This window comes from Melanerpes formicivorus, unplaced genomic scaffold (assembly GCF_026170545.1).
Source record: "Melanerpes formicivorus ecotype bairdi unplaced genomic scaffold, bMelFor1.0.p_v2 SCAF_31, whole genome shotgun sequence".
Classification (NCBI taxonomy): domain Eukaryota; kingdom Metazoa; phylum Chordata; class Aves; order Piciformes; family Picidae; genus Melanerpes; species Melanerpes formicivorus.
Window position 1 is genome coordinate 4,512,810 of NW_027142383.1, and position 25,556 is coordinate 4,538,365.

The following is a 25,556-nucleotide window of genomic DNA, read 5'->3' on the forward strand; positions in this document are numbered from 1 at the left end:
GAAGTGATGGAGCTCAGGGAAGAGGTGAGCAGGGTAAGAAGCATCAGGGAGAGTGAGAAGGAAATTGATAACGTTCACAAACTGATCTTTACAAATACAGAACAGGAGTTGACTCTTAGTGGAGGACAGGATTCAATATCCTCTCATCAGGTAGCCCCCCAGACTTCCTGCAGTAACTCACATGTGCAGGGTCAATGGGAGCAGGTCACTAGCCAATGAAACAAACAATACAAATGGAGCAAATGTGCTCCTTTAAGAAATAGACCACCCACAGTGCCCTTGCAGAACACGTATGAGACTCTGAAGGAGGAACTGGTTGCAAGCAAGGATGAGGGCTCACAAAGGCCAAAGGTGCCACAAAGGCTAGAGGTACTACCAAAGCTTGCTTGCCTCATGCCAGCCATAAAATACTGACCCTGAAAAGAAAATTCGAGGGGTCATTGTTGTAGGTGACTCCCTGCTGAGGGGAGTGGAGGGCCAAATATGCACACAAGAACCACTTCATAGAGAGGTCTACTGTCTCCCTGGTGCCCAGGGAAAGGATGTCATAAATAAACATCCAACGGCATGAGATTTAACACATCCAAGTGCCGGGTTCTGCACATTGGCCACAACAACCCCATGCAGTGCTACAGGCTGGGGTCAGAGTGGCTGGAGAGCAGCCAGGCAGAGAGGGACCTGGGGGTACTGGTCGATGGTAGGCTGAACACGAGCCTGCAGTGTGCCCAGGCAGCCAAGAGGGCCAATGGCATCCTGGCCTGCATCAGGAACAGTGTGGCCAGCAGGAGCAGGGAGGTCATTCTGCCCCTGTACACTGCACTGGTTAGGCCACACCTCGAGTACTGTGTCCAGTTCTGGGCCCCTCAGTTTAGGAAGGATGTTGACTTGCTGGAACGAGTCCAGAGAAGAGCAACAAAGTTGGTGAGGGGTTTGGAACACAAGCCCTATGAGGAAAGACTGAGGGAGCTGGGATTGCTCAGCCTGGAGAAGAGGAGACTCAGGGGTGACCTTATCACTCTCTACAACTACCTGAAGGGAGGTTGTAGACAGGCAGATGATGGTCTCTTCTCCCAGGCACCCAGTACCAGAACAAGAGGACACAGTCTCAGGCTGCACCAGGGGAGGTTCAGGTTGGATGTTAGGAAGAAGTTCTATACAGAAAGAGTGATTGCACTATGGAATGGGCTGCCCAGGGAGGTGGTGGAGTCGCCGTCATTGAAGGTGTTCAGGAGGAGACTTGATGGGGTACTTGGTGCCATGGGTTAGCTGTTTGGGTGGGTTGGATTGGTTGATGGGTTGGACACGATGATCTTGAAGGTCTCTTCCAACCTGGTTTGGTTTATTCTAATAAACTTCCCACCCTCGTGAGTTCTTCAAGACTACAACCCACTGCTGGTTTTTCAGGTAGGTAGTGATGATGCAGGAGTGAGAGGCTCACAATCAATTAAAAGGGACTTGAGGACCTTGGGGCAACTGCTAAAGGGATCAGGAGCTCAAGTTGTGCTCTCCTCCACCCCTCTGGCATTGACGATGGATGAAGGAACATTTAGGAAGAACCAACAGGTCAACTCATGGCTCCAGGACTGGTGTCACTGACAGGAATTTGGATTTTATGATCACAGCTCAGAGTACAGGACACCAGAACTACAAGCAACCAATGGGATGCACCTGTCCTGGAGAAGCAAAAGGATTCTAGGACAGAAGTTGGCAGAGCTCATTGACAGGGCTTTAAATTAGATTTGAAGGGGGAAGGGGTTGTTAATCTCATGCTTGCCTATGACAAACATCGGGGCAGCTCACCAGAGGCAGAGGGATGGAGTGCCATCAAGGGCTTTCATAGTATCCTAGTATCAGTCAGGGTTGGCAGGGACCACAAGGATCATCTAGTTCCAACCCCCCTGCCATGGGCAGGGACACCCCACACTAGATCAGGCTGGACAGAGCCTCGGCCAGCCTGGTCTTAAACACCTCCAGGGACGGGGCCTTGACCACTTGTTACATGAGGCAAGACAAGGACCAAGCACTAGGGCACCCCAAGGGAATCAAGGGGGATTCACCTAAGAGGATGACATAGCCAGCCCAGCTGAAGTGCCTCTATGCAAATACATGAAGCTTGGGCAACAAACAGGACGAGTTAAGAATAGAATAGAATAAACCAGGTTGGAAGACACCTTCAAGATCATCATGTCCAACCTATCATCCAACACCACCTAATCAACTAAACCATGTAACCAAGCACCCTATCAAGTCTCCTCCTGAACACCTCCAGTGATGGCGATTCCACCACCTCCCCGGGCAGTCCATTCCAATGGGCAATCACTCTCTCTTGGTAAAACTTCCTCCTGACCTCCAGCCTGAACTTCCCCTGGCGCAGCCTGAGACTGTGTCCTCTTGTTCTGGTGCTGGCTGCCTGGGAGAAGAGACCAACATCCGCCTGTTTACAACCCCCCTTCAGGTAGTTGTAGAGAGCAATAAGGTCACCCCTGAGTCTCCTCCTCTCCAGGCTAAGCAGCCCCAGCTCCCTCAGTCTCTCCTCATAGGGCTTGTGTTCCAAGCCCCTCACTAACTTTGTTGCCCTTCTCTGGACTCGTTCCAGCAAGTCAACGTCCTTCCTAAACTGAGGGGCCCAGAACTGGACACAGCACTCGAGGTGTGGCCTAACCAGTGCAGCGTACAGGGGCAGAATGACCTCCCTGCTCCTGCAGGCCAGGATGCCATTGGCCCTCTTGGCCACCTGGGCACACTGAAGGCTCATGTTCATCCTACCATCAACCAGCACCCCCAGGTCCCTCTCTGCCTGGCTGCTCTCCAGCCACTCTGACCCCAGCCTGTAGCACTGCATGGGGTTGCCATGGCCCAAGTGCAGCACCTGGCACTTGGATGTGTTAAATCTCATGCCGTTGGACTCTGCCCATCTGTCCAGCCTGTCGAGGTCTCTCTGCAGAGCCTCTCTACCCTCCAGCAGATCAACGTGCCCTCCAGCTGGCCAACGTGGTGCCCATCCATAAGAAGGGCCGGTTGGATGAGCCAGGGAATTATAGGCCTGTCAGCCTGACCTCAGTGCCAGGCAAGATCATGGAACAGGTCATCCTGAGTGCAATAACACAACACTTACAGGATGGCCAAGGGATCAGGCTCAGCCAACATGGATTTAGGAAGGGTAGGTCCTGCCTGACCAACCTGATCTCCTTCTATGATCAGGTGACCCGCCTGGTGGATGTGGGGAGGCCTGTTGATGTAGTCTACCTGGACCTCAGCAAGGCCTTTGACACCGTCCCCCATAGCAAACTGCTGGCCAAGCTGTCAGCCCATGGCTTGGACAGCAGCACTCTGAGCTGGGTTAGGAACTGGCTGGAAGGCCGAACCCAGAGAGTGGTGGTGAATGGTGTCACATCCAGCTGGCAGCCAGTCAGTAGTGGAGTCCCCCAGGGATCAGTGCTGGGCCCCATGCTCTTTAACATCTTTATTGATGATGTGGATGAGGGCATTGAGTCTATCATCAGTAAATTTGCTGATGACACCAAGCTGGGGACAGGAGTTGATCTGCCGGAGGGTAGAGAGGCTCTGCAGAGAGACCTCGACAGGCTGGACAGATGGGCAGAGTCCAACGGCATGAGATTTAACGCATCCAAGTGCCGGGTTCTGCACATTGGCCACAACAACCCCATGCAGTGCTACAGGCTGGGGTCAGAGTGGCTGGAGAGCAGCCAGGCAGAGAGGGACCTGGGGGTGCTGGTTGATGGTAGGATGAACATGAGCCTGCAGTGTGCCCAGGCAGCCAAGAGGGCCAATGGCATCCTGGCCTGCATTAAGAACAGTGTGGCCAGCAGGAGCAGGGAGGTCATTCTGCCCCTGTACACTGCACTGGTTAGGCCACACCTCGAGTACTGTGTCCAGTTCTGGGCCCCTCAGTTTAGGAAGGATGTTGACTTGCTGGAGCGAGTCCAAAGAAGGGCAACGAAGTTAGTGAGGGGCTTGGAACACAAGCCCTATGAGGAGAGACTGAGGGAGCTGGGGCTGCTTAGCCTGGAGAGGAGGAGACTCAGGGGTGACCTTATTGCTGTCTACAACTACCTGAAGGGAGGTTGTAAACAGGCAGAGGTTGGTCTCTTCTCCTAGGCAGCCAGCACCAGAACAAGAGGACACAGTCTCAGGCTGCGCCAGGGGAAGTTCAGGCTGGAGGTCAGGAGGAAGTTTTACACGGAGAGAGTGATTGCCCATTGGAATGGGCTGCCTGGGGAGGTGGTGGAGTCACCGTCACTGGAGGTGTTCAGGAGGAGACTTGACAGGGTGCTTGGTTACATGGGTTAGTTGATTGGGTGGTGTTGGGTGATAGGTTGGATGCGATGATCTTGAAGGTCTCTTCCAACCTGGTTTATTCTATTCTATTCTATTCTATTCTATTCTATTCTATTCTATTCTATTCTATTCTATTCTATTCTATTCTAACTCCTGCCCCCAGCTTGGTGTCATCAGCAAATTTACTGATGATAGACTCAATGCCCTCATCCACATCATCAATGAAGATGTTAAAGAGGATGGGGCCCAGCACTGATCCCTGGGGGACTCCACTACTGACTGGCCGCCAGCTGGATGTGACACCATTCACCACCACTCTCTGGACTCGGCCATCCAGCCAGTTCCTAACCCATCGCAGTGTGCTCCCGTCCAAGCCATGGGTTGACAGCTTGGCCAGGAGTTTGCTGTGGGGGATGGTGTCAAAGGCCTTGCTGAAGTCCAGGTAGACTACATCCACAGGCCTCCCCACATCCACCAGGTGGGTCATCTGCTCATAGAAGGAGATCAGGTTGGAGAGGCAGGACCTGCCCTTCCTAAATCCATGCTGGCTGGGCCTGATCCCTTGGCCATCCTCTAAGTGCTGTGTGATTGCACTCAAGATGACCTGTTCCATGATCTTCCCTGGCACTGAGGTCAGGCTGACAGGCCTATAATTCCCTGGCTCATCCAACTTGCCCTTCTTGTGGGTGGGCACCACTTTGGTCAGCTTCCAGTCCTCTGGGACATCTGCAGTGAACCAGGACTGCTGAAAAATGATGGAGAGAGGCTTGGCCAGCTCCTCTGACAGCTCCCTCAGCACCCTAGGATGGATCCCATCTGGTCCCATGGACTTGTGGGGATGCAGGCAGCTGAACAGATCACCAACTACCCCATTTTGGAACAGTGGAAAACTATGCTGCTCCCTGGCTCCTTCTGCCAGCTCTGCAGGCCAGCTGTCTGGAAGACATTCTGTCCTGCTAGTAAAAATTGAGGCAAAGAAGGTGTTAAGTATCTCTGCCTTTTCCTCATCCGTTGTCACAACGTTCCCCTCTGTGTCCACCAAGGAGTGGAGGTTGTCTCTGCCATTGCGCTGCTAGGATGCTATGACATAGTGGCTATTACTGAAACTTGGTGGGATGAATCCCATGACTGGAATGCAGGGATAGATGGGTACAGGCTCTTTAGGAAGGACAGGCAGGGGAGGAGGTGTTGCTCTCTCTGTCAGTGGCCACCCGGAATCAATGGAGCTCCACCTGGAGAAGGATGATGAGCTGGTTCAGAGCATATGGGTGAAGATTAAGGGGAGGCCAGGAGAAGGGGATGTTACTGTAGGGGTCTGCTACAGGCCACCTGACCAGCAGAACCAATCAGATGAGGCACTCCACAGGCAAATAGAAGTGGCTTCACATTCACAGGCCCTTCTCCTCATGGGGGATTTTAACCACCCTGACATCTGCTGGAGAGAGAACACAGCTAGGTACCAGCATTCCAGGATGTTCCTGGAATGCATAGATGACAACTTCCGCGTCCAAATGGTAGAGAAACCAACGAGAAAAGGTGCTGTGCTGGACCTTGTTCTCACCAATAGGGAAGGGCTGGTCATCAATGTGACGCTCAGGGATAACATTGGCTACAGTGACCATGAAGTGATAGAAATTAAGATCCTCAGGGCAACTAGGAGGATATATCTCAAGCTTGCAACCCTGGATTTTAGGCATGCAGAATTTGATCACTTCAGGGACAAAGCCCTACAGGGAAAAGGGGCCCAGGACAGCTGGTCAGTATTCAAGGATCACCTTCTCTGTGCCCAGGACCAAAATATATCCACAAGGAGGGAAGCAGAAAAGAATGCTAGGAGACCTGCCTGGATGAGAAAGGAGCACCTGAACATGCTGGCACACAAAAAGAAACTCTACAAGGAGTGGAAGAAAGGACAACTGCAATGGCGGACATATAAGGAAGCTGCCCAAGCAGCAAGAGACCTGATTAGAAAAGCTAAAGCTCAGTTAGTATTAAATCTAGCCAGGGAGATAAAGTGGAACAGTAAAAAAGTCTACAGGTATATTAGCAGTAAAAAGAAGTCCATGGAACCCAGCGCGTAGCTGAAGAGAGAGGAGGCAGCTTGAGGAGCGCAGCTCTGGGAGTTTGGCTTTTGGCTTTGATTCCCTTGCTTTTCAGGCAGTAAGGGGCTGGTGGCTTGGGACTTCCCGAAGAGAGGAGGAGGGGCAGGGGGCTCGGATTGCCTACCTGCCGGAAGGCAGTGACGTAGCTGGGGGAGGGGTTGCCGCGGACACCGCATGCAAACCAAACAGAACCCAGGGCGTGGCTGAAGAGAGAGGAGGCAGCTTGAGGAGCGCAGCTCAGCTCAGCTCAGCCTTCTCACTGACAGGGAAAAAAAAAAAAAAAAAAAAAAAAAAAAAAAAAAGCCGTGTGGAGAGGGTGGTTACTGCAAGATGGTCACCACTAGAGCAAAAGCTAGCAGAAGGACAGTGGGCACCCAAACAGAGACCACTCACAAGCATGCAGATGTTCAGGTAGGTGGCTGCAGTGAGTGCTGGAGCCTGGCACTCGATATGGAGGATGGAGGGAGCAGCTCCTGTGTCAGGTGTGAGCAGGTCAGTGATCTGATGAGCATGGTGGTCAAACTAAAAGAAGAGGTGGAAAGGCTAAGAGCTAGAAGAGATGGCAAGCAGGAAATTGACGATTCCCATAATGTAATCTCTTCTAAACCAGAACAGGGGGTAACACTTAGGGGAACAGGGAGTTTGATACCTTCCCAGAAGCAAGATTCTCAACCTCCCTGTAGTAACCCACATGAGCAGGGCCAATGGGAACAGGTCTCTGCCCGACGAAAGAAATGCAAACAAAGGAAGTCTGCTCCTGTGAGCAGCGCGCTGGCTCCAGTGCAGTTACAGAACAGGTATGAGGCTGTGCAGGAGGAACAGGTCATTGGTAAGGCCGAGGACTCAAGAAGGTCAGAAGCTGCACCAATGACAGGTTGCCTCAGGCCAGCCATCAAAACTTACCCAGAAAAGAAACCTCGCAGGGTCATCGTCATAGGAGACTCCCTACTGAGGGGAACAGAGGGCCCAATATGCAGACCAGACCAATTTCATAGAGCGGTCAGCTGCCTCCCTGGTGCCCAAGTAAAAGACGTTGTAGATAGAATTCCCAAACTCGTGAGTCCTTCAGACTACTACCCACTGCTGGTCTTTCAGGTGGGCAGTGACGATGTACAAATGAGAGGCTCACAATTTATTAAAAAAGACTTCAGAACCTTAGGGCAACTGCTAAAGGGATCAGGGGCTCAAGTCATGTTCTCTGCCATCCCTCTAACGTCAGCAATGGATGAGGACACACTGAGGAAGGGCCGACAGGTCAATCCATGGCTCAGGGGCTGGTGCCATCGACAGGGCTTTGGGTTCCACAATCATGGATTGGTTTTCAAGGCACCTGAGCTGAAAACAACTCATGGGACACACTTGTCCCAGAGGGGGATAAGAATCCTGGGGCAGGAATTGGCAGGGCTCATTGATAGGGCTTTAAACTAGATTTGAAGGGGGAAGGGGTTAATAGTCTCCTGCTGGCTGGTGACAAACAGAGGGGCAGCTCACCAGCAGTAGAGAGAAGGAGAGCTGGTAAGGGCTCTCAACTTGCTGCCCTGAGGCAAGCCACGAATGATCCACCAGGACATTCTGTGGAAACCGAGGGGATTTGGCACAAGAGGAGGACAGGGCCAGCCCAGCTGAAGTGCTTCTATGGAAATGCGCGCAGCTTGGGCAACAAACAGGATGAGTTAAGGGCCACTGTGCTGCTGGGATGCCACGACATAGTGGCTGTTACTGAAACTTGGTGGGATGAATCCCATGACTGGGATGTAGGGATAGATGGGTATAAACTCTTTATGAAGGATAGGCAGGGAAGGAGAGGAGGAGGTGTTGCCCTCTATGTCAATAGCCAGTTGGAATCAGTGGAGCTCCACCTGGGGAGAGATGATGAGCTAGTTGAGAGCGTATGGGTTAAAATTAAAGGCAGGACAGGGGAAGGAGATATTACTGTGGGGGTCTCCTACAGGCCACCTGACCAGCAGATCCAAGCAGATGAGGCCCTCCATAGGCAAATAGAAGCGGCTTCCAGGTCACAAGCCCTGGTCCTCATGGGTGATTTCAACCACCCGGACATCTGCTGCAGGGACAACACAGCAAGGCACCAGCAATCCAGGATGTTCCTGGACTGCATAGAAGACAACTTCCTCCTCCAAATGGTAGAGGAACCAACAAGAAATGGTGCTATGCTGGACCTTGTTCTCACCAACAGGGAAGGGCTGGTAAGCAACGTGAGGCTCATAGACGGCCTTGGCTGCAGTGACCATGAAGCAGTTGACGTTAATATCCTCAGGGCAATCAGGAGGAAGTATTCCAAGCTCACGACCCTAGACTTTAGGCATGCAGATTTTGATCGCTTCAGGGATCTGCTAGCCAAAGTGTCGTGGGACAAAGCCCTGGAGGGAAGAGGGACCCAGGACAGCTGGTCAGTATTCAAGGACCACCTCCTCTGTGTCCAGGAGCTCTGTATACCAACAAAGAGAAAAGCAGGTAAGAATGCTAGGAGGCCTGCCTGGATGGGCAAGGAGCTACTGGACACACTATTACTTAAAAGGAAACTCTACAGGAAGTGGAGAGAAGGACAGGTAGAACAGGGGGTATACAAGGAAGCTGCCCGAGCAGCAAGAGTCCTGGTTAGGAAAGCCAGAGCAGAGTTTGAGTTGAATCTAGCCAGGGAGATTAAAGGCAACACTAAAAACTTCTACAGGTATATTAATGGGAAGAAGAAGACTAGGGAAGGTGTGGGCCCCCTCAGAAAGGAAACTGGTGAAATGGTCACAAGTGATGAGGAAAAGGCTGAGGTACTTAATAACTTCTTTACCTCAGTCTTCACTGCAAGGGCCTCTAGCCACACTCCTGATGTTATGGAAGTCAAAGCCAGGGACGTGGAGGAAGAACTGCCCATTGTAAGTGCAGATCAGGTTCGTGATCATCTGAAAAACCGGAAAGTGTTCAAGTCCATGGGACCCGACGGGATACACCTACGGGTACTGAGAGAACTGGCAGATGAGGTTGCTAAACCCCTCTCTATTACATTTCAAAAGTCATGGCAATCTGGGGAAGTCCCCACAGACTGGAAAAGGGGAAACATTGCCCCCATCTTCAAAAAGGGTAAGAAGGAGGAACCAGGGAACTACAGGCCAGTCAGTCTCACCTCTGTGCCTGGAAAGATCATGGAGCAGATCCTCCTGGAGTCACTACTCGCTCAAAAGAATAGTGAAGAGGTGATTGGGAACAGTCAGCATGGCTTTGCCAAGGGCAAATCCTGCCTGACCAACCTGGTGGCCTTCTATGAGCAGGTGACAAAATTAATAGATGAGGGGCGAGCAACTGATGTCATTTACCTGGACCTGAGCAAAGCCTTCGACACTGTCCCGCACCACATCCTGGTCTCCAAACTGGTGACACATGGGTTTGATGGGTGGACCACTAGATGGATAAGGAACTGGCTTGATGGCCGCACCCAAAGAGTGGCTGTCAATGGCTCCATGTCCCAGTGGAGGCCGGTGACAAGCGGAGTCCCTCAGGGATCAGTCCTGGGACCTGTCTTATTCGACATCTTTGTCAGTGACATGGACAGTGGCATTGAGTGCACCCTCAGCAAGTTTGCTGATGACACCAAGCTGTGTGGTGCAGCAGACACGCTGGAGGGAAGGGAGGCCATCCAGAGGGACCTTGACAGGCTGGAGAGGTGGGCACAAGCCAACCTCATGAAGTTCAATAAGAGCAAGTGCAGGGTCCTGCATCTGGGTCAAGGCAATCCCAGGCACAAATACAGGCTGGGCAGTGACTGGCTGGAAAGCAGCCCTGAGGAGAGAGACTTAGGGGTGCTGGTGGACAAAAAGCTCAACATGAGCTCTCAATGTGCACTTGCAGCCCGCAAAGCCAATCAGATCCTGGGCTGCATCAGGAGAAGTGTGGCTAGCAGGTCGAGGGAGGTGATCCTCCCTCTCTACTCAGCCCTGGTGAGACCCCACCTGGAGTACTGTGTCCAGCTCTGGAGCCCCTATTACAAGAGGGATGTGGAGGTGCTGGAGCGTGTCCAGAGAAGGGCCACAAGGATGATCGGAGGGCTGGAGCACCTCTCCTATGAGGACAGACTGAAGGAGTTGGGGCTGTTCAGTCTGGAGAAGAGAAGGCTCCGAGGTGACCTAATCGTGGCCTTCCAGTATCTGAAGGGGGCCTACAGGAAGGCTGGGGAAGGACTTCTCAGGATCTCAGGTAGTGACAGGACTAAGGGGAATGGAATGAAGCTGGAGGTGGGGAGGTTCAGGCTGGATGTGAGGAAGAGGTTCTTCACCATGAGAGTGGTGAAGCACTGGAATGGGTTGTCCAGGGAGGTGGTCGAGGCCCTGTCCCTGGGGGTGTTTAAGAGCAGGCTGGATGAGGCTCTGTCCAGCCTGGTCTAGTGTGGGGTGTCCCTGCCCATGGTAGGGGGGTTGGAACTAGATGATCCTTGTGGTCCCTACCAACCCTGAATGAAACTATGAAACTATGAAATATATTAACACTAAAAAGAGGGGCAAGAAAAACCTCCACTCCTTATTGGACCTGGAGGGGAACACTGTGACTGAAGATGAGGAAAAGGCTGAGGCCCTGAACACCTTCTTTGCCTTAATTTTTAACAGTAAGGCAGGAAGAGTTGAGGACGAGTGGCCGCCTGAGCTGCGTGACATTGTCAGGGAGCAGTGTAATGCCCCGGAAATCCATGAAGAAATAGTTTGCGACCTGCTGAGCCACTTGGACACTCACAACTCTATGGGACTGAATGGGATCCATCCTAGGGTGCTGAGAGAGCTGGCAGATGAGCTGGCTAAGCCGCTCTCCATCATTTTCCTCCAGTCCTGGCTCACTGGAGAGGTCCGAGATGACAGGAAGCTGGCCAATGTGGTCCCCATCCACAAGAAAGGTCGGATGGAGGAACCCAGAAACTACATGCCTGTCATCCTGACCTCAGTGCTTGAGAAAATGATGGAGCAGATTATCCTGGCGGCAATTACTGTTCACCTGAAGGATGGCCAAGGGCTCGGGTCCAGCCAACATGGATTTAGGAGGGGCAGGTCCTGCCTCTCCAACCCGATCTCCTTCTGTGATCAGGTGACCCGCCTGGTGGATGTGGGGAGGCCTGTGGGTGTGGTCTACCTGGACTTCAGCAAGGCCTTTGACACCGTCCCCCACAGCAAACTCCTGGCGAAGCTGTCAGCTCGTGGCTTGGACCGCAACATTCTGTGCTGGGTTAGGAACTGGCTGGAGGGCCAAGCCCAGAGAGTGGTGGTGAATGGTGCCCCATCCAGCTGGCGGCCAGTCACCAGTGGCGTCTCCCAGGGATCAGTGCTGGGCCCCATCCTGTAATATCTTCATTGATGATCTGGATGAGGGCATTGAGTCGATCATCAGTAAATTTGCTGATGACACCAAGCTGGGGGCAGGAGTTGATCTGCTGGAGGGTAGAAAGGCTCTGCAGAGAGACCTCGACAGGCTGGACAGATGGGCAGAGTCCAAAAGGATGGCTTTCAACAAATCCAAGTGCCAGGTGCTGCACTTGGGCCATGGCAACCCCATGCAGTGCTACAGGCTGGGGTCAGAGTGGCTGGAGAGCTGCCAAACAGAGAGGGACCTGGGGGTGCTGATTGACAGCCACCTAAGCATGAGCCAGCAGTGTGCCCAGATGGCCGAGAAGGCCAATGGCATCCTGGCCTGCATTAGGAATAGTGTGGCCAGCAGGAGCAGGGAAGTCATTGTGCCCCTGTACTCTGCATTGGTTAGGCCGCACCTTGAGTACTGTGTCCAGTTCTGGGCCCCTCAGTTTACAAAGGACATTGAGATACTTGAACATGTCCAGAGAAGGGCAACAAGGCTGGTGAGAGGCCTTGAGCACAAGCCCTATGAGGAGAGGCTGAGGGGGCTGGGATTGTTTAGCCTGGAGAGGAGGAGGCTCAGGGGTGACCACATTGCCCTCTACAACTACCTGAAGGGTGGTTGTAGCCAGGAAGAGGTTGGTCTCTTTTCTCTAGCAGTCACCACCAGAACAAGGGGACATAGTCTCAAGCTGTGCCAGGGGAAGTTTGGGCTCGAGGTGAGGAGAAAGTTCTTCACCAAGAGAGTCATTCGTCATTGGAATGGGCTGCCCAGGGAGGTGGTGGAGTCACTGTCCCTGGAGGTGTTCAGGAGGGGATTGGAAGTGGCACTTGGTGCCATGGTCTAGTCATGAGGTCTATGGTGACAGGTTGGACTTGATGATCTTTGAGGTCTCTTCCAACCTTGGTGATACTGTGAGTGCAGGGGCACAATGACTTCCCTGCTCCTGCTGGCCACACTATTCCTAATGCAGGCCAGGATGCCATTGGCCTTCACGGCCACCTGGGTACACTGCTGGCTCATGCTTAGGTGGCTGTCAATCAGCACCCCCAGGTCCCTCTCTGTTTGGCAGCTCTCCAGCCACTCTGACCCCAGCCTGTAGCTCTGCATGGGGTTGCCATGGCCCAAGTGCAGCACCTGGCACTTGGATTTGTTGAATGCCATCCTTTTGGAGTCTGCCCATCTGTCCAGTTGGTCGAGGTCCCTCTGCAGAGCCCTTCTGTCCTCTAACTGATCAACATCTGCTCCTAACTTGGTGTCATCTGCAAATTTGCGGATGACTGACTCAATCCCCTCATCCAGATCATCAATGAAGATATTAAAGAGGATGGGGCCCAGCACTGATCCCTGGGAGACGCCACTGGTGACTGGCCGCCAGCTGGATGTGGCACCATTCACCACCACTTTCCGGGCTTGGCCCTCCAGCCAGTTCCTAACCCAGCACAGAGTACTGCTGTCCAAGACAGGGGCTGACAGCTTGGCCAGGAGTTTGCTGTAGGGGACGATGTCAAAGGCCTTGCTGAAGTCCAGGTAGACCACACCCACAGGCCTCCCCACATCCACCAGGCGGGTCACCTGATCATAGAAGGAGATCAGGTTGGAGAGGCAGGACCTGCCCTTCCTAAATCCATGTTCGCTGGACCTGATCCCCTGGCCATCCTTCGGATGCGCTGTGATTACCCCCAAGGTGATCTGCTCCATAATTTTCCCAGGCACTGGGATCAGGCTGACAGGCCTGGAGTTTGCAGGTTCATCCATCTGGCCCTTGTAGATGGGCATCACATTGGCCAGCTTCCAGTCATCTGGGACCTTGCCAGTAAGCCAGGACTGGTGGAAAATGTTGGAGAGTGTCTTGGTGAGCTCATCTGCCAGCTCTCTCAGCACTCTAGGGTGGATCCCATCTGGTTCATAGTTTCATAGTTTCATTCAGGGTTGGAAGGGACCACATGGATCATCTAGCTCCAACTCCCCTGCCATGGGCAGGGACACCCCACACTAGATCAGGCTGGACAGAGCCTCATCCAGCCTGGTCTTAAACACCTCCAGGGATGGGGCCTCGACCACCTCCCTGGACAACACATTCCAGGGTTTCACCGCTCTCATGGTGAAGAACCTCCTCCTCACATCTAGCCTGAATCTCCCCACCTCCAGCTTCATTCCATTCCCCCTAGTCCTATCACTACCTGAGATCCTGAGAAGTCCTTCCCCAGCCTTCCTGTAGGCCCCCTTCAGATACTGGAAGGCCACAATTAGGTCACCTCGGAGCCTTCTCTTCTGCAGACTGAACAGCCCCAACTCCTTCAGTCTGCCCTCATAGGAGAGGTGCTCCAGCCCTCTGATCATCCTTGTGGCCCTTCTCTGGACACGTTCCAGCACCTCCACATCCCTCTTGTAATAGGGGCTCCAGAACTGGACACAGTACTGCAGCTGGGGTCTCACCAGGGCTGAGTAGAGGGGGAGGATCACCTCCCTCGACCTGCTGGCCACACTTCTCCTGATGCAGCCCAGGATCTGATTGGCTTTGCGGGCTGCAAGAGCACATTGAGAGCTCATGTTGAGCTTTTTGTCCACCAGCACCCCCAAGTCTCTCTCCTCAGGGCTACTTTCCAGCCAGTCACTGCCCAGCCTGTATTTGTGCCTGGGATTGCCTCGACCCAGATGCAGGACCCTGCACTTGCTCTTATTGAACTTCATGAGGTTGGCTTGTGCCCACCTCTCCAGCCTGTCAAGGTCCCTCTGGATGGCCTCCCTTCCCTCCAGCGTGTCTGCTGCACCACACAGCTTGGTGTCATCAGCTATCACACAAGTCATCCATGATTGTGACATTTGTGCTGCTATTAAGCAGGCAAAACAACTTAAGCCCTTGTGGTATGGTGACAGATGGTCCAAGTACAAGTATGGTGAAGCTTGGCAGATTGACTACATCACTCTACCACGTTCTCGTTCTGGTAGGCAATACGTGCTTATTATGGTAAAGGCAAACACTGGATGGTTGGAAACTTATCCAGTTCCACATGCAACTGCACGCAACACCATTCTCACTCCGGAGAGACAGATCCTGTGGAGACATGGAACTCCAGAGAGGATTGAGTCAGACAACGGAACTCATTTCAAGAACAACCTTGTAAAGAACTGGGCAAAAGAGCATGGTATTGAGTGGATATTCCATATTCCCTACTATGCACCAGCTTCAGGGAAGATTGAACGCTACAACGGTTTGTTGAAGACCACTCTTAAAGCCATGGGGGGTGGATCTTTGAAAAACTGGGAAAAACATTTAGCACAAGCAACCTGGCTGGTAAATAGTAGAGGTTCAGTGAAGCAAGCTGGACCTGCACATTCAGATTTGCTGCAGAACGTAGAAAGTGACAGAGTTCCTGTTGTTAGAGAAAGAAATCTGTTAGGTAAAACTGTTTGGGTATTTTCACCCTCAGGAGAGGCTAGACCTGTCCGAGGGGTGGTTTCAGCTGAAGGTCCGGGTCACACTTATTGGGTAATGCAAGAGAATGGTGAAATTCAGTGTATTCCACAATGAAATTTAACTTTAGCTGAAAGAGGTTGATTTCAAACTGTTGTACAGCTACACTGTGCCCAAAGGAAGAATCAACGAGGAATCTACGGTGCACGAACCCTGAGAGCCCTCAGTCAACTAAGAGACCCTGAGAATCCGTTTCCCTTTTATTTGCTTCGTCAGCGAAGAAACAAACTGTTTTCCATTTTTCTCATTTTCTGATTTTCTTGGACTTTTGAATCATCTACATCTGAGTATAGCCAGAATGGACTATGAACTTTACTCACGAACTGTAAATATCGTCTTGGATTGGATGGACAGTATGAACAGCCAATGAAATTGTTTAGAAGGGGTGGACTGTGACCGTTTGTGGCTGTCCCTTTAAGGGAGGGGACATTGTGGCGGAATATTTGTAAACGAAAGACGGATCTAAACTAATTTCATTGGTAGACTGGGGGGAAGCACCTTCTGAACTGGGAGTACAGCAGTTTTCTGGTCAGTCTTTTTTCCCCTCCTTCGGTGGCTTGCAGCTCGCAGCTTTCTGGGCTTTCAGCCAGGCTTGACCTTGAAGCAGATAAAAGCGTGAGGCCTTTCCTAACATTCTAACACATAGCTGCTTTTTAATTAACAGTTTCTCTTTTCCTCTCCTTCTAACCCTCTCTGGGGAAAGGGGGAGAGAAGTAGGAGCAGGGGTGGGGAACCCCCCTCAGCAGAAGAGGGAACCCTCATTTCTGTGTGACTTTGTTGTATATTTCTGTATATATTGTAAATACTGTAAATTCTGTACATAAACCTACTTTTCCCTATACTGCTTTGTAAATATACAGCACACACTGCTTTGCTAATCCGGCTGTGCTGTTTTTTTTTTTTCCTTCCATTTTCTTCCCTCTACTCACAGCGGGGGGAAAGGGCCTGGCCTTTCCCCCAACCCTACAGCACCATCTATTCCTGCATTCCAGTCTTGGGAATCATCCCACCAAGTTTCAGTAATAGCCACTATGCCGTGGCATCCCAGCAGCACAGTGGCCCTTAACTCATCCTGTTTGTTGCCTAAGCTGCGCGCTTTCGCATAGAAGCGCTTCATCTGGGCTGGCCCTGTCCTCCTCTTTTGCCAATTCATTTAGAAGAAACCAAACCAGGTTGGAAGAGGCCTTCAAGTTCATCGCGACCAACCCATCAACCAATCCAACCCACTGCCTGACCAACCTGATCTCCTCCTATGATCAGGTGACCCACCTGGTGGATGTGGGGAGGCCTGTGGATGTAGTCTACCTGGACTTCAGCAAGGCCTTTGACACCGTCCCCCATAGCAAACTGCTGGCCAAGATGTCAGCCCATGGCTTGGACGGGAGCACACTGCAATGGGTTAGGAACTGGCTGGAGGGCCGAGCCCAGAGAGTGGTGGTGAATGGTGCCACATCCAGCTGGCAGCCAGTCACTAGTGGTGTTCCCCCAGGATCAGTGCTGGGCCCCATGCTCTTTAACGTCTTTATTGATGATCTGGATGAGGGTATTGAGTCAGTCACCAGCAAATTTGCAGATGACACCAAGTTAGGAGCAGATGTTGATCAGTTAGAGGGCAAAAGGGCTCTGCAGAGGGACCTCGACCGACTGGACAGATGGGCAGAGTCCAACGGCATGAGATTTAACACATCCAAGTGCCAGGTTCTGCACATCAGCCACAGCAACCCCATGCAGTGCTACAGGCTGGGGTCAGAGTGGCTGGAGAGCAGCCAGGCAGAGAGGGACCTGGGGGTACTGGTCAATGGCAGGCTGAACATGAGCCTGCAGTGTGCCCAGGCAGCCAAGCGGGCCAATGGCATCCTGGCCTGCATCAGGAACAGTGCGACCAGCAGGAGCAGGGAGGTCATTCTGCCCCTGTACACTGCACTGGTTAGGCCACCCCTCGAGTACTGTGTCCAGTTCTGGGCCCCTCAGTTTAGGAAGGATGTTGACTTGCTGGAATGAGTCCAGAGAATAGCAACAAAGTTGGTGAGGGGTTTGGAAAACAAGCCCTATGAGGAAAGACTGAGGGAGCTGGGATTGCTCAGCCTGGAAAAGAGGAGACTCAGGGGTGACCTTATCACTCTCTACAACTAGCTGAAGGGAGGTTGTAGACAGGCAGATTATGGTCTCTTCTCCCACGCAGCCAGTACCAGAACAAGAGGACACAGTCTCAGGCTGCGCCAGGGGAGGTTCAGGTTGGATGTTAGGAAGAAGTTCTATACAGGAAGAGTGATTGCCCATTGGAATGGGCTGCCCAGGGAGGTGGTGGAGGCGCCGTCATTGGAGGTGTTCAGGAGGAGACTTGATGGGGTACTTGGTGCCATGGGTTAGCTGTTTGGGTGGGTTGGATTGGTTGATGGGTTGGACACGATGATCTTGAAGGTCTCTTCCAACCTGGTTTGGTTTATTCTAAAATGGTTTAGTAGTCATGAGATGTTGGGTGACAGGTTGGACTTGATCTCTGAGGTATTTTCCAATCTTATTGATTTTATGATTCTAATACTAGGGAAAGGTGTGGGCCCCCTCAGAAAGGAAGCAGGTGAGCTGGTGAGAAGTGACATGGAGAAGGTTGAAGTTCTCAATGACTTCTTTACCTCAGCCTTCACTAGCAAGAGCTCCAGCCACACTCCCAAATTAATGGAAGATAATGGCAGGGACTGGAAGAATGAATTGCCCATTGTGTGTGAAGATCAGGTTTGTGACCATCTGAAGTACCTGAAAGTGTTCAAGTCCATGGGACCTGATGGGATACACCCACAGGTGCTGAGGGAACTGGCAGATGAGGTTGCTATGCCACTCTCCATCATATTCCAGAAGTCCTGGCAGTCCAGGGAAGTCCCCACTGACTGGAGAAGGGGAAACATAACTCCCATTTTCAAGAAGGGAAAGAGGGATGACCCAGGGAACTATAGGCCAGTCAGTCTCACCTCTGTGCCTGGTAAGATCATGGAGCAGATCCTCCTGAAGGCACTGCTGAGGCAGAAGAATTATGAAGAGGTGATTGGGCACAATCAGCACGGCTTCACCAAGGGCAAATCCTGCCTGAGAAACACTGTGGCCTTCTATGACAAGGTCACAACATTAATAGACAAAGGTTGAGCAACTGATGTCATTTACCTGGACCCGAGCAAAGACTTTGACACTTTCCTGCACCACATCCTGGTCTCCAAGCTGGTGCAGGATGGGTTTGATGGATGGCCACACCCAAAGAGTGGCTGTCAATGGGTCCATGTCCCAGTGGAGGCCAGTGACAAGCGGAGTCCCTCAGGGATCAGTACTGGGACCAGGCTTAACATCTTTGTCAGTGACATGGACAGTGGCATTGAGGGCACCCTCAGCAAGTTTGCTGATGACACCAAGCTATGTGGTGCAGCAGACACGCTGGAGGGAAGGGAGACCATCCAGAGGGACCTTGACAGGATGGAAGTGGGCCCATGGCAACCTCATGAGGTTCAACAAGACCAAGTGCAAGGTCCTGCCTCTGGCTTGGGGCAATCCCAGGCACCAGTATAGGCTGGGCAGCAACTGGCTTGACAGCAGCCTTGAAGAAAAGGACCTGGGGGTGCTGGTGGATGAGCAGCTCAACATGAGGCACCAGTGTGCACTTGCAGCCCAGAAAGCAAATCAGATCCTGGGCTGCATTAAGAGAAGTGTGGCCAGCAGGTCAAGGGAGGTGATTCTCCCCCTCTACTCAGCTCTGGTGAGACCCCACCTGGAGTACTGCATCCAGTTCTGGAGCCCCTATTACAGGAAGGATCTGGACATGCTGGAGCGTGTCCAGAGAAGGGCCACGAGGATGATCAGAGGGCTGGAGCACCTCTCCTATGAGGACAGACAGAGTTGGGGCTGTTTAGTCTGGAGAAGAGAAGGCTCCGAGGAGACCTTATTGTGGCCTTGCAGTATCTGAAGGGGGCCTACAGGATAGCTGGTGAGGGACTTTTTAAGGTGTCAGGTAGTGATAGGTCTAGGGGGAATGGGAAAAAAATAGAAATGGGTAGATTCAGATTAGATGTTAGGAAGAAGTTCTTTACCATGAGGGTGGTGAGGCACTGGAACAGGTTGCCCAGGGAGATGGTGGAGGCCCCATCCCTAGAAGTTTTTAAGGCCAGGCTGGACGTGGCTGTGGGCAACCTGATCTAGTGTGAGGTGCCCTTGCCATGGCAGGGGGCTTGGAACTAGATGATCCTTGAGGTCCCTTCCAATCCTAACAATTCTATGATCCACTCCTCTACCATCATTGATCCACCTGGTTATGTCCTCATAAAAGGCTATCAGGTTGGTCAAACATGACTTCCCCTTGGTAAGACCATGTTGATTGCTCCTAATGACCCTCTTATCCTTGGCACTGTCCTTAGGCATATCAAGGACAAGTTGCTCCATTACCCTTCTGGGGATGGAGGTGAGGCTGACTGGTTTATAGTTACCTGGGTCCTCTTCTTTCTTACCCTTTTTGAAGATTGGAGTGACATTTGCCTTCTTCCAGTCCCCAGGCACCTCTCCCGTCCACCATGACTTACCAAAGATGCTGGAGAGTGGTCTGGCAATGACCTCTGCCAGCTCCCTCAGCACTATGGGTGCATGCCATCAGGATCCATGAATTTATGGATGTCCAGATTACTTAACTGTTCTTTTACCCAGTCCTCATCAACCAAGGAAAACTCTTCCTTTGTCATGTCTTCCTCTGGTGCCTCGGGAGTCTGGGGCTCCTGAGGACAGTCTCCAGCAGTACAGATCAAGATAAAGAAGGTGTTTAGTAACTCTGCCTTCTCTGTGTCCTCCATCATCAAGGCACCCACCTCATTCATCAGTGGGCCTACATTGCCTCTAGTGTTAGTTTTTTCTGCAATGTATTTGAAGAAGCCCTTTCTGTTGTCCTTGACCTCCCTCGCAAGGCTAAATTCCAAGGAGGCCTTAGCTTTCCTTTTTGCCTCCCTACATCCTCTGACAGCAGTCATATACTCCCCCCAAGTGGCCAGCCCCTCTTTCCATGATCTGTGGACTCTCTTCTTCCACTTGAGTTTGCTCAGCAGTTCCCTACTTAACCATGCAGGTCTCCTGGCTCCCTTTCTCTATTTCCTACTTGTTGGAATGCTCTGATCAGTGAGAGTTTTCTAAGTATTTCTTCTTGCATCAGATACAAATAACAGTGGCTACTGAAAAGAAAAAAAGTAAAGCAGAAGAACATCCTCTAAGATAGAACTCTATTTTAGTTTTACAAATTAAAACAAAACCAAAATCAGTAAAAAAGAAGTTTTTAAATAAAGTAGCTCAAACTATTTGAATAAGTCAGTTTTGCCTCAAATACTGTTGTTTACTTATATTGATTATGGCTTTGTATCTCTCTGTAATACAAGAGGGGTATTTCAGGCATCTCACATTCATAATGGTAATCTGTTCCGCTGTCATTAAAAGCCAATGGGGGGAACAGACAGACAAAACCAAACAAACAAAACCCCCCACCCCCACAAAAAAAAACATCCAGCAACCCAAAACAGAACAAACCAACCAACAATCACATTTCTAAAAGGAAACACTGGAATCCTTCTGCTCCCAAATTTTGCACACTCTACTAGAATTCACACTGTTAGAAATTACCTCAGGAGATAAGGATTTTTAACTCTCATTGAGAATAGTAGTGAACTTCAGTGAGTATAGTAGATCATAGCACTTCACTTAGCATAACCGTATGCTATTATTATCCTTTATCACTTTTAATGAGGGTATAAATCCCATCTTACTTGGGGCAGGGGGGGAAGTACTAGTCCTTAGGACAGAATTTGGGGTTCTGATCCACAAATGGGCGGAGGTATTTTTCCATCTCAAAACAAGAATGTAAATCCTAGAGAGGTGTGGGGTTTAAAATACAGCCCTAGAACTGATACTTCCTTATTGCTTAGCTCTACACAATCTCTTTGTACAAGAGCTTTCTGAAGCACTGCTTCCTTATCATTCCCTTCAGCTTCACCTTAGATACTTAGCTTTTATAGCACCTAACTTGTAAACACTCAAATTCCCTTTGGATCCAGTTTCTGAGTAGGTAATACCTGCCAGAACACCAACTTATACCAGGGTTCATAGTCCATTTCTACTTCATGCGACACTTAAAATACAGGACAAAGAATTGTCTTTGCTAAATTACATTCTCTGATTTTTGTTTAAGGGAATAATGAAGTTAGGGACATACAAGATAGAAGCTTGTTTTCCATTGCAAACTGAAGTAAGTCTTCACACTACCAGAGACGTGTAGACTACAAAGTAGAACCAGTTCCGGGTTGATATAGGACAATGTTAGCACAGTGATGAAGAGTGGGGCTCACTTACATAGTCAGCTATGTTTTCCTGATTCTGGTATAGATGTCATCAGATGACAGTACCTTTTTCAGTTCATGATCAATTATAATATGGGTGAGAATTGTCTTCATGGAACAAAACCATGACTCCCCTCATCCTTCTCCTCGGTCCATGCCATTTTTAAAATGGCGATGGAGGAAAGAAGGGAAGAAAATGTATAAAGATTGCAGAATCAGCTTTTATACAAGTTGGAAATTTCTGACAGAGAAGTTTGCATCTGGTCAAGTCAACTTATACACAAACTGTGCTAAACACATTGTGAAAAGGAATGTGCTCATCAGCCTGAATCTTACTCAAGGGTTTTCTACACTTTTATTTTTCTCCTACAAACACATATTTCTTAAAAAGCAGGTACTCTCTCTTACCTTGAGATGACTTTCCATTTGAGCAATAGCTTTCAAATGCTTCTTTAATATTATGGCTACTTTTGAGAAGTTCATATAGAGCCTATACAATAGAAGAAGTCTTTAGAAAAAGTCAAAGTTTGCAAATATCCAATCTAAACTTCTGAAACTCACCTTTCAGGGAGCATCCCTTTTTTAAAAGGATTTATCTTTATATAGGATGAAAATTTTAAAATAACCAAAAGCAAAACCATCCAACGTGTAATTATGCAAATGTAAAACATTATATGCAATTCTTAGAAAAGATGGATTTGTCAACAGCATGGCAAACATCACAACACAGCCAACATTCAAATAATCAATTTTAAGCACATATTTGAAATTGCAAATAAGATCTTGACCCCACTACCATCCAATTAGTAAAAAAAATTGAATATTGCTGCCTTCATAGTACAAGGTAGAGAAAGAGAGTACATATTAAAGAGTAATGTGTCACAAATCGAACAAGATATAAAACATACTTGTTCATTGTCCCGTGTATGTAGTCCTTCAGGAATCCTGCCAATTATATTTTTGTTTCCTGTTCTTAGGGAGGTTTCTAAAAGGTATTCTTTAACTTTACTTTCTGAGATCACATCAGGTTTCCAAAGTAAATGGTCTTCATTTTCATAGACTATTAAAACAGAAATCCATTAATGCCAGGTGTGACATTTTTAAGGCTATAACATAAAAAGTTATTTCACAAAGACAAGCAGGAATACAGAAGTAATCAAATCAAGCACTAGTATGCCACTTTTAAATTGAAGCTCACTTTATCCCCAAAAGCCTCAGTTGAGAGACTGCAGCATGGCATGGCAAAGATATTCTGGTTCCATAAGGATGAGATAAGGCATTGGACTCTTGAGACACCTTATTGACAAATTCTAGTCAAATTATGCATATATATTCATTATCTTCACCTAGCAAAACCACTCAGTTTTATTCTGCTATTTTCAATAAATAAGCTATAGTTTACAGTAATAGAGTGCATGATATTACTTTAATATTTCAAATATTACATAGTTAAAAAAATTGAATAGGCGGTAATTTTCAACTGAAATTTGCCAAAACTTACTTAGAATGGAAATCTAGGTCTTAATGTGGTAATTTCTTTTTCCATTCATTAACAATCAAATGCTGTTAACAATGTGCATGTTTGATATTTTACAATCAGGGTCTACAGTCCTCCTTCATAATACACATAATGCTTTATGTACTCTCCTGACAAAACAAAATTGGTTACTAAATTCAAAACACACACAAGCATAATGGCAGTTACAGTAGAAGAGATGAAGTAGATTGTCAAATCTCTCATAAAACTGTAGGAAAGAATATTAAAGTTACATCTCAGTTGAAAGTTCTGTCATTGTTTAAGAACATGGAAAGCTTTCAAACAGATGTGTTAGAAGTGCAAGGTTTATAGAAGAGCAGAACTGATTTCTAGCTCAATTTCAGTAGTTTGAACTACACAGCAAAAATATAAGTCTGCCCTCCCCACTTTGCCATTGTGGCCGGTTGACGTTGCCCCCTTAAGAAAGGGAATATGGTGGACGGAAGTTGGTAAACGGAAGGAATAGTCTAAACTATTTCATTGGTAAAGTGGGAGGAAGCACCTTCTGAACTGGGAGTGAGCTGGGACTACCCTGGGCACTCCGGCATCCTATCTTCAGTCTTGCTTCCGCCTTTCTACGGTGCAGCAGCTCTGCAGCTATCTGTGCTGGGCTTTCTGCCAAGGCCTCGGCCTTGAAATCCAGACACCAGGCCTGTATATTAACTCCCTTCCAATTAACACGAACTGCTTCTAACTTTTTTTCCTCTCTTTTCTTTCTCTTTCTATCCCACTCTGGGGAAAGGGGGGGGAGAGAGGGGAGAGCGGAGGTGGGGGACCCCTCTGCCGAGGGGAGATTACTCTCATTTCTGTGTTGCTCTGTTGTATATCTTTGTATATATTGTAGATATTGTAAATTTGTAAATATTCCCCTGCATTCCCTACATTGCTTTGTAAATATAGCTCCACTGCTTTGCTAATTCAGCTTGCGAGTTTTTTTTTCCTTTCCCTTCTATTTTTTTTTTCCTTTTACTTTACAAGGGGGAAGGGAGGAGGCTTCTTGGCCTTGCCCTTCCACCCACCACAGCCATCACAAGCTCTTCAGAGAGTACAGAAGGGGCTTGCACAGAATCTTCTACCTGTACAGTCAGGTCCAACCTCTGCGAGCACTGCTGATGCTCAGCTTCAACTTCCATTATCGACCGAGACAATCCAACACTACTTGCTGGAGTCCTCAGGTCTCACCAGCTCGTTCCAGAGAAAGTTGTCAGATTAATGCCTTCCTAATCATCCTCTTGTTGTTGGTCCTTCTGTATTTCTCAGTTAAGAAGTGTAAATAGTAAAAAGACTATCCAGAAAAAAATCTGGTTCTTACTTCTCTATTTCTTACAGTTGGTAAGCACCATGCTTGAATCTCAGAAAATAGGAAAATTCCCTGTGTGTCTCAAGCAACACAAGAAATGTTCACTTGCTAATACCTCCAGCTCCATCCATACTAAACATTCTTCTCTATTGCAAAGGATCATTCTTCAAAAAGCAGTTGGTAATGGTAAAATGACTTGATATACTTCACTAGAATGTAATATTTCATAGGAAATCAGTTTGAATGCAAGTAACTTACAGAAGCAAAAACAGAATGCCCTTTATTTAACATATCCCCCAAATGGTTCCTTAATTTCATAGCTGCTCCATGCATGAGCAAATTTCTTTCAATATTTGCTTTCTGAATTCCACAGCTATGTGTGCTATATTTTTCTCACAGTGAAAGTTCCTAAAGATACCAAATAAAATTCTAAGTTATTTTTCTACTCTAGCACAGTTGCAACCCAAATTTACACAGAAATAGCAACATACTTAAAACTTTGTAAAGACAGAGTATTTGAGGACTTACATAATCTACTCACGCTATAGAATTATAAAATTAGATTACTGCTTTGTTCAGTGTAACCCACATTGTTGTGCTTGCCAAAAAACCAACCACCACCACCCAAGCAAAGAAAGACACTTTTTTGATGATCTTGAATGTAAACTAATTTGCATGCTTGTATTCCAGTTATGATACTCTGATGAAAATACTTCTTTCTTGACCCAGTTTGTTGCCTCCTAAGATTACTAGACAGTTCCAAATTAACAGCGTAATCCACTCTCCTCTGTCCTCTTGAAGTTGTAGAATTACACTTCTGAGAATTATGCAGCTATGTTACTTCAGTTGACTAGGGTGTATTTTTCAGTTTGGTTTGGTTTTAAAGTCTCCAAAATTAATAAAGCCATTGAATTTATCTTATAAATCTAAATAATGCTTTCCCATCAACTGTTATGTAAAGTAAAACAGTCAGAAGAACTTACCCTTTTCATTATCACTGTATCTGCCAAGGTATGGTGGAATTTCAGCCTGATACTGTGAACCAATCATTATTTCCTGAAGATGTAACAAAAATCACAAGAGTAAGGCATTAATATTTTGTGCATGGAAGCATTACAAATTCCATTAACAAGGCATTTTACAGGGAATTTCA

At 48.9% G+C, this 25,556-nt stretch overlaps 1 protein-coding gene across 6 annotated transcripts in view; it reads right to left on the reverse strand.

Moving 5' to 3' along the window:
- Window positions 1-25,556, reverse strand: part of MIER3 (MIER family member 3) — a 94,914-nt gene that overhangs the window by 38,511 nt on the left and 30,847 nt on the right. For all 6 annotated transcript variants that reach the window (XM_068155404.1, XM_068155406.1, XM_068155407.1 and 3 more), the window contains 3 exons: window positions 25,387-25,459; window positions 22,475-22,626; window positions 21,975-22,056 (listed from right to left, as the gene is read on the reverse strand). In XM_068155404.1, coding sequence (XP_068011505.1) covers window positions 21,975-22,056; window positions 22,475-22,626; window positions 25,387-25,459 — 307 coding nt within the window. The remainder of the gene's footprint in view (window positions 1-21,974; window positions 22,057-22,474; window positions 22,627-25,386; window positions 25,460-25,556) is intronic.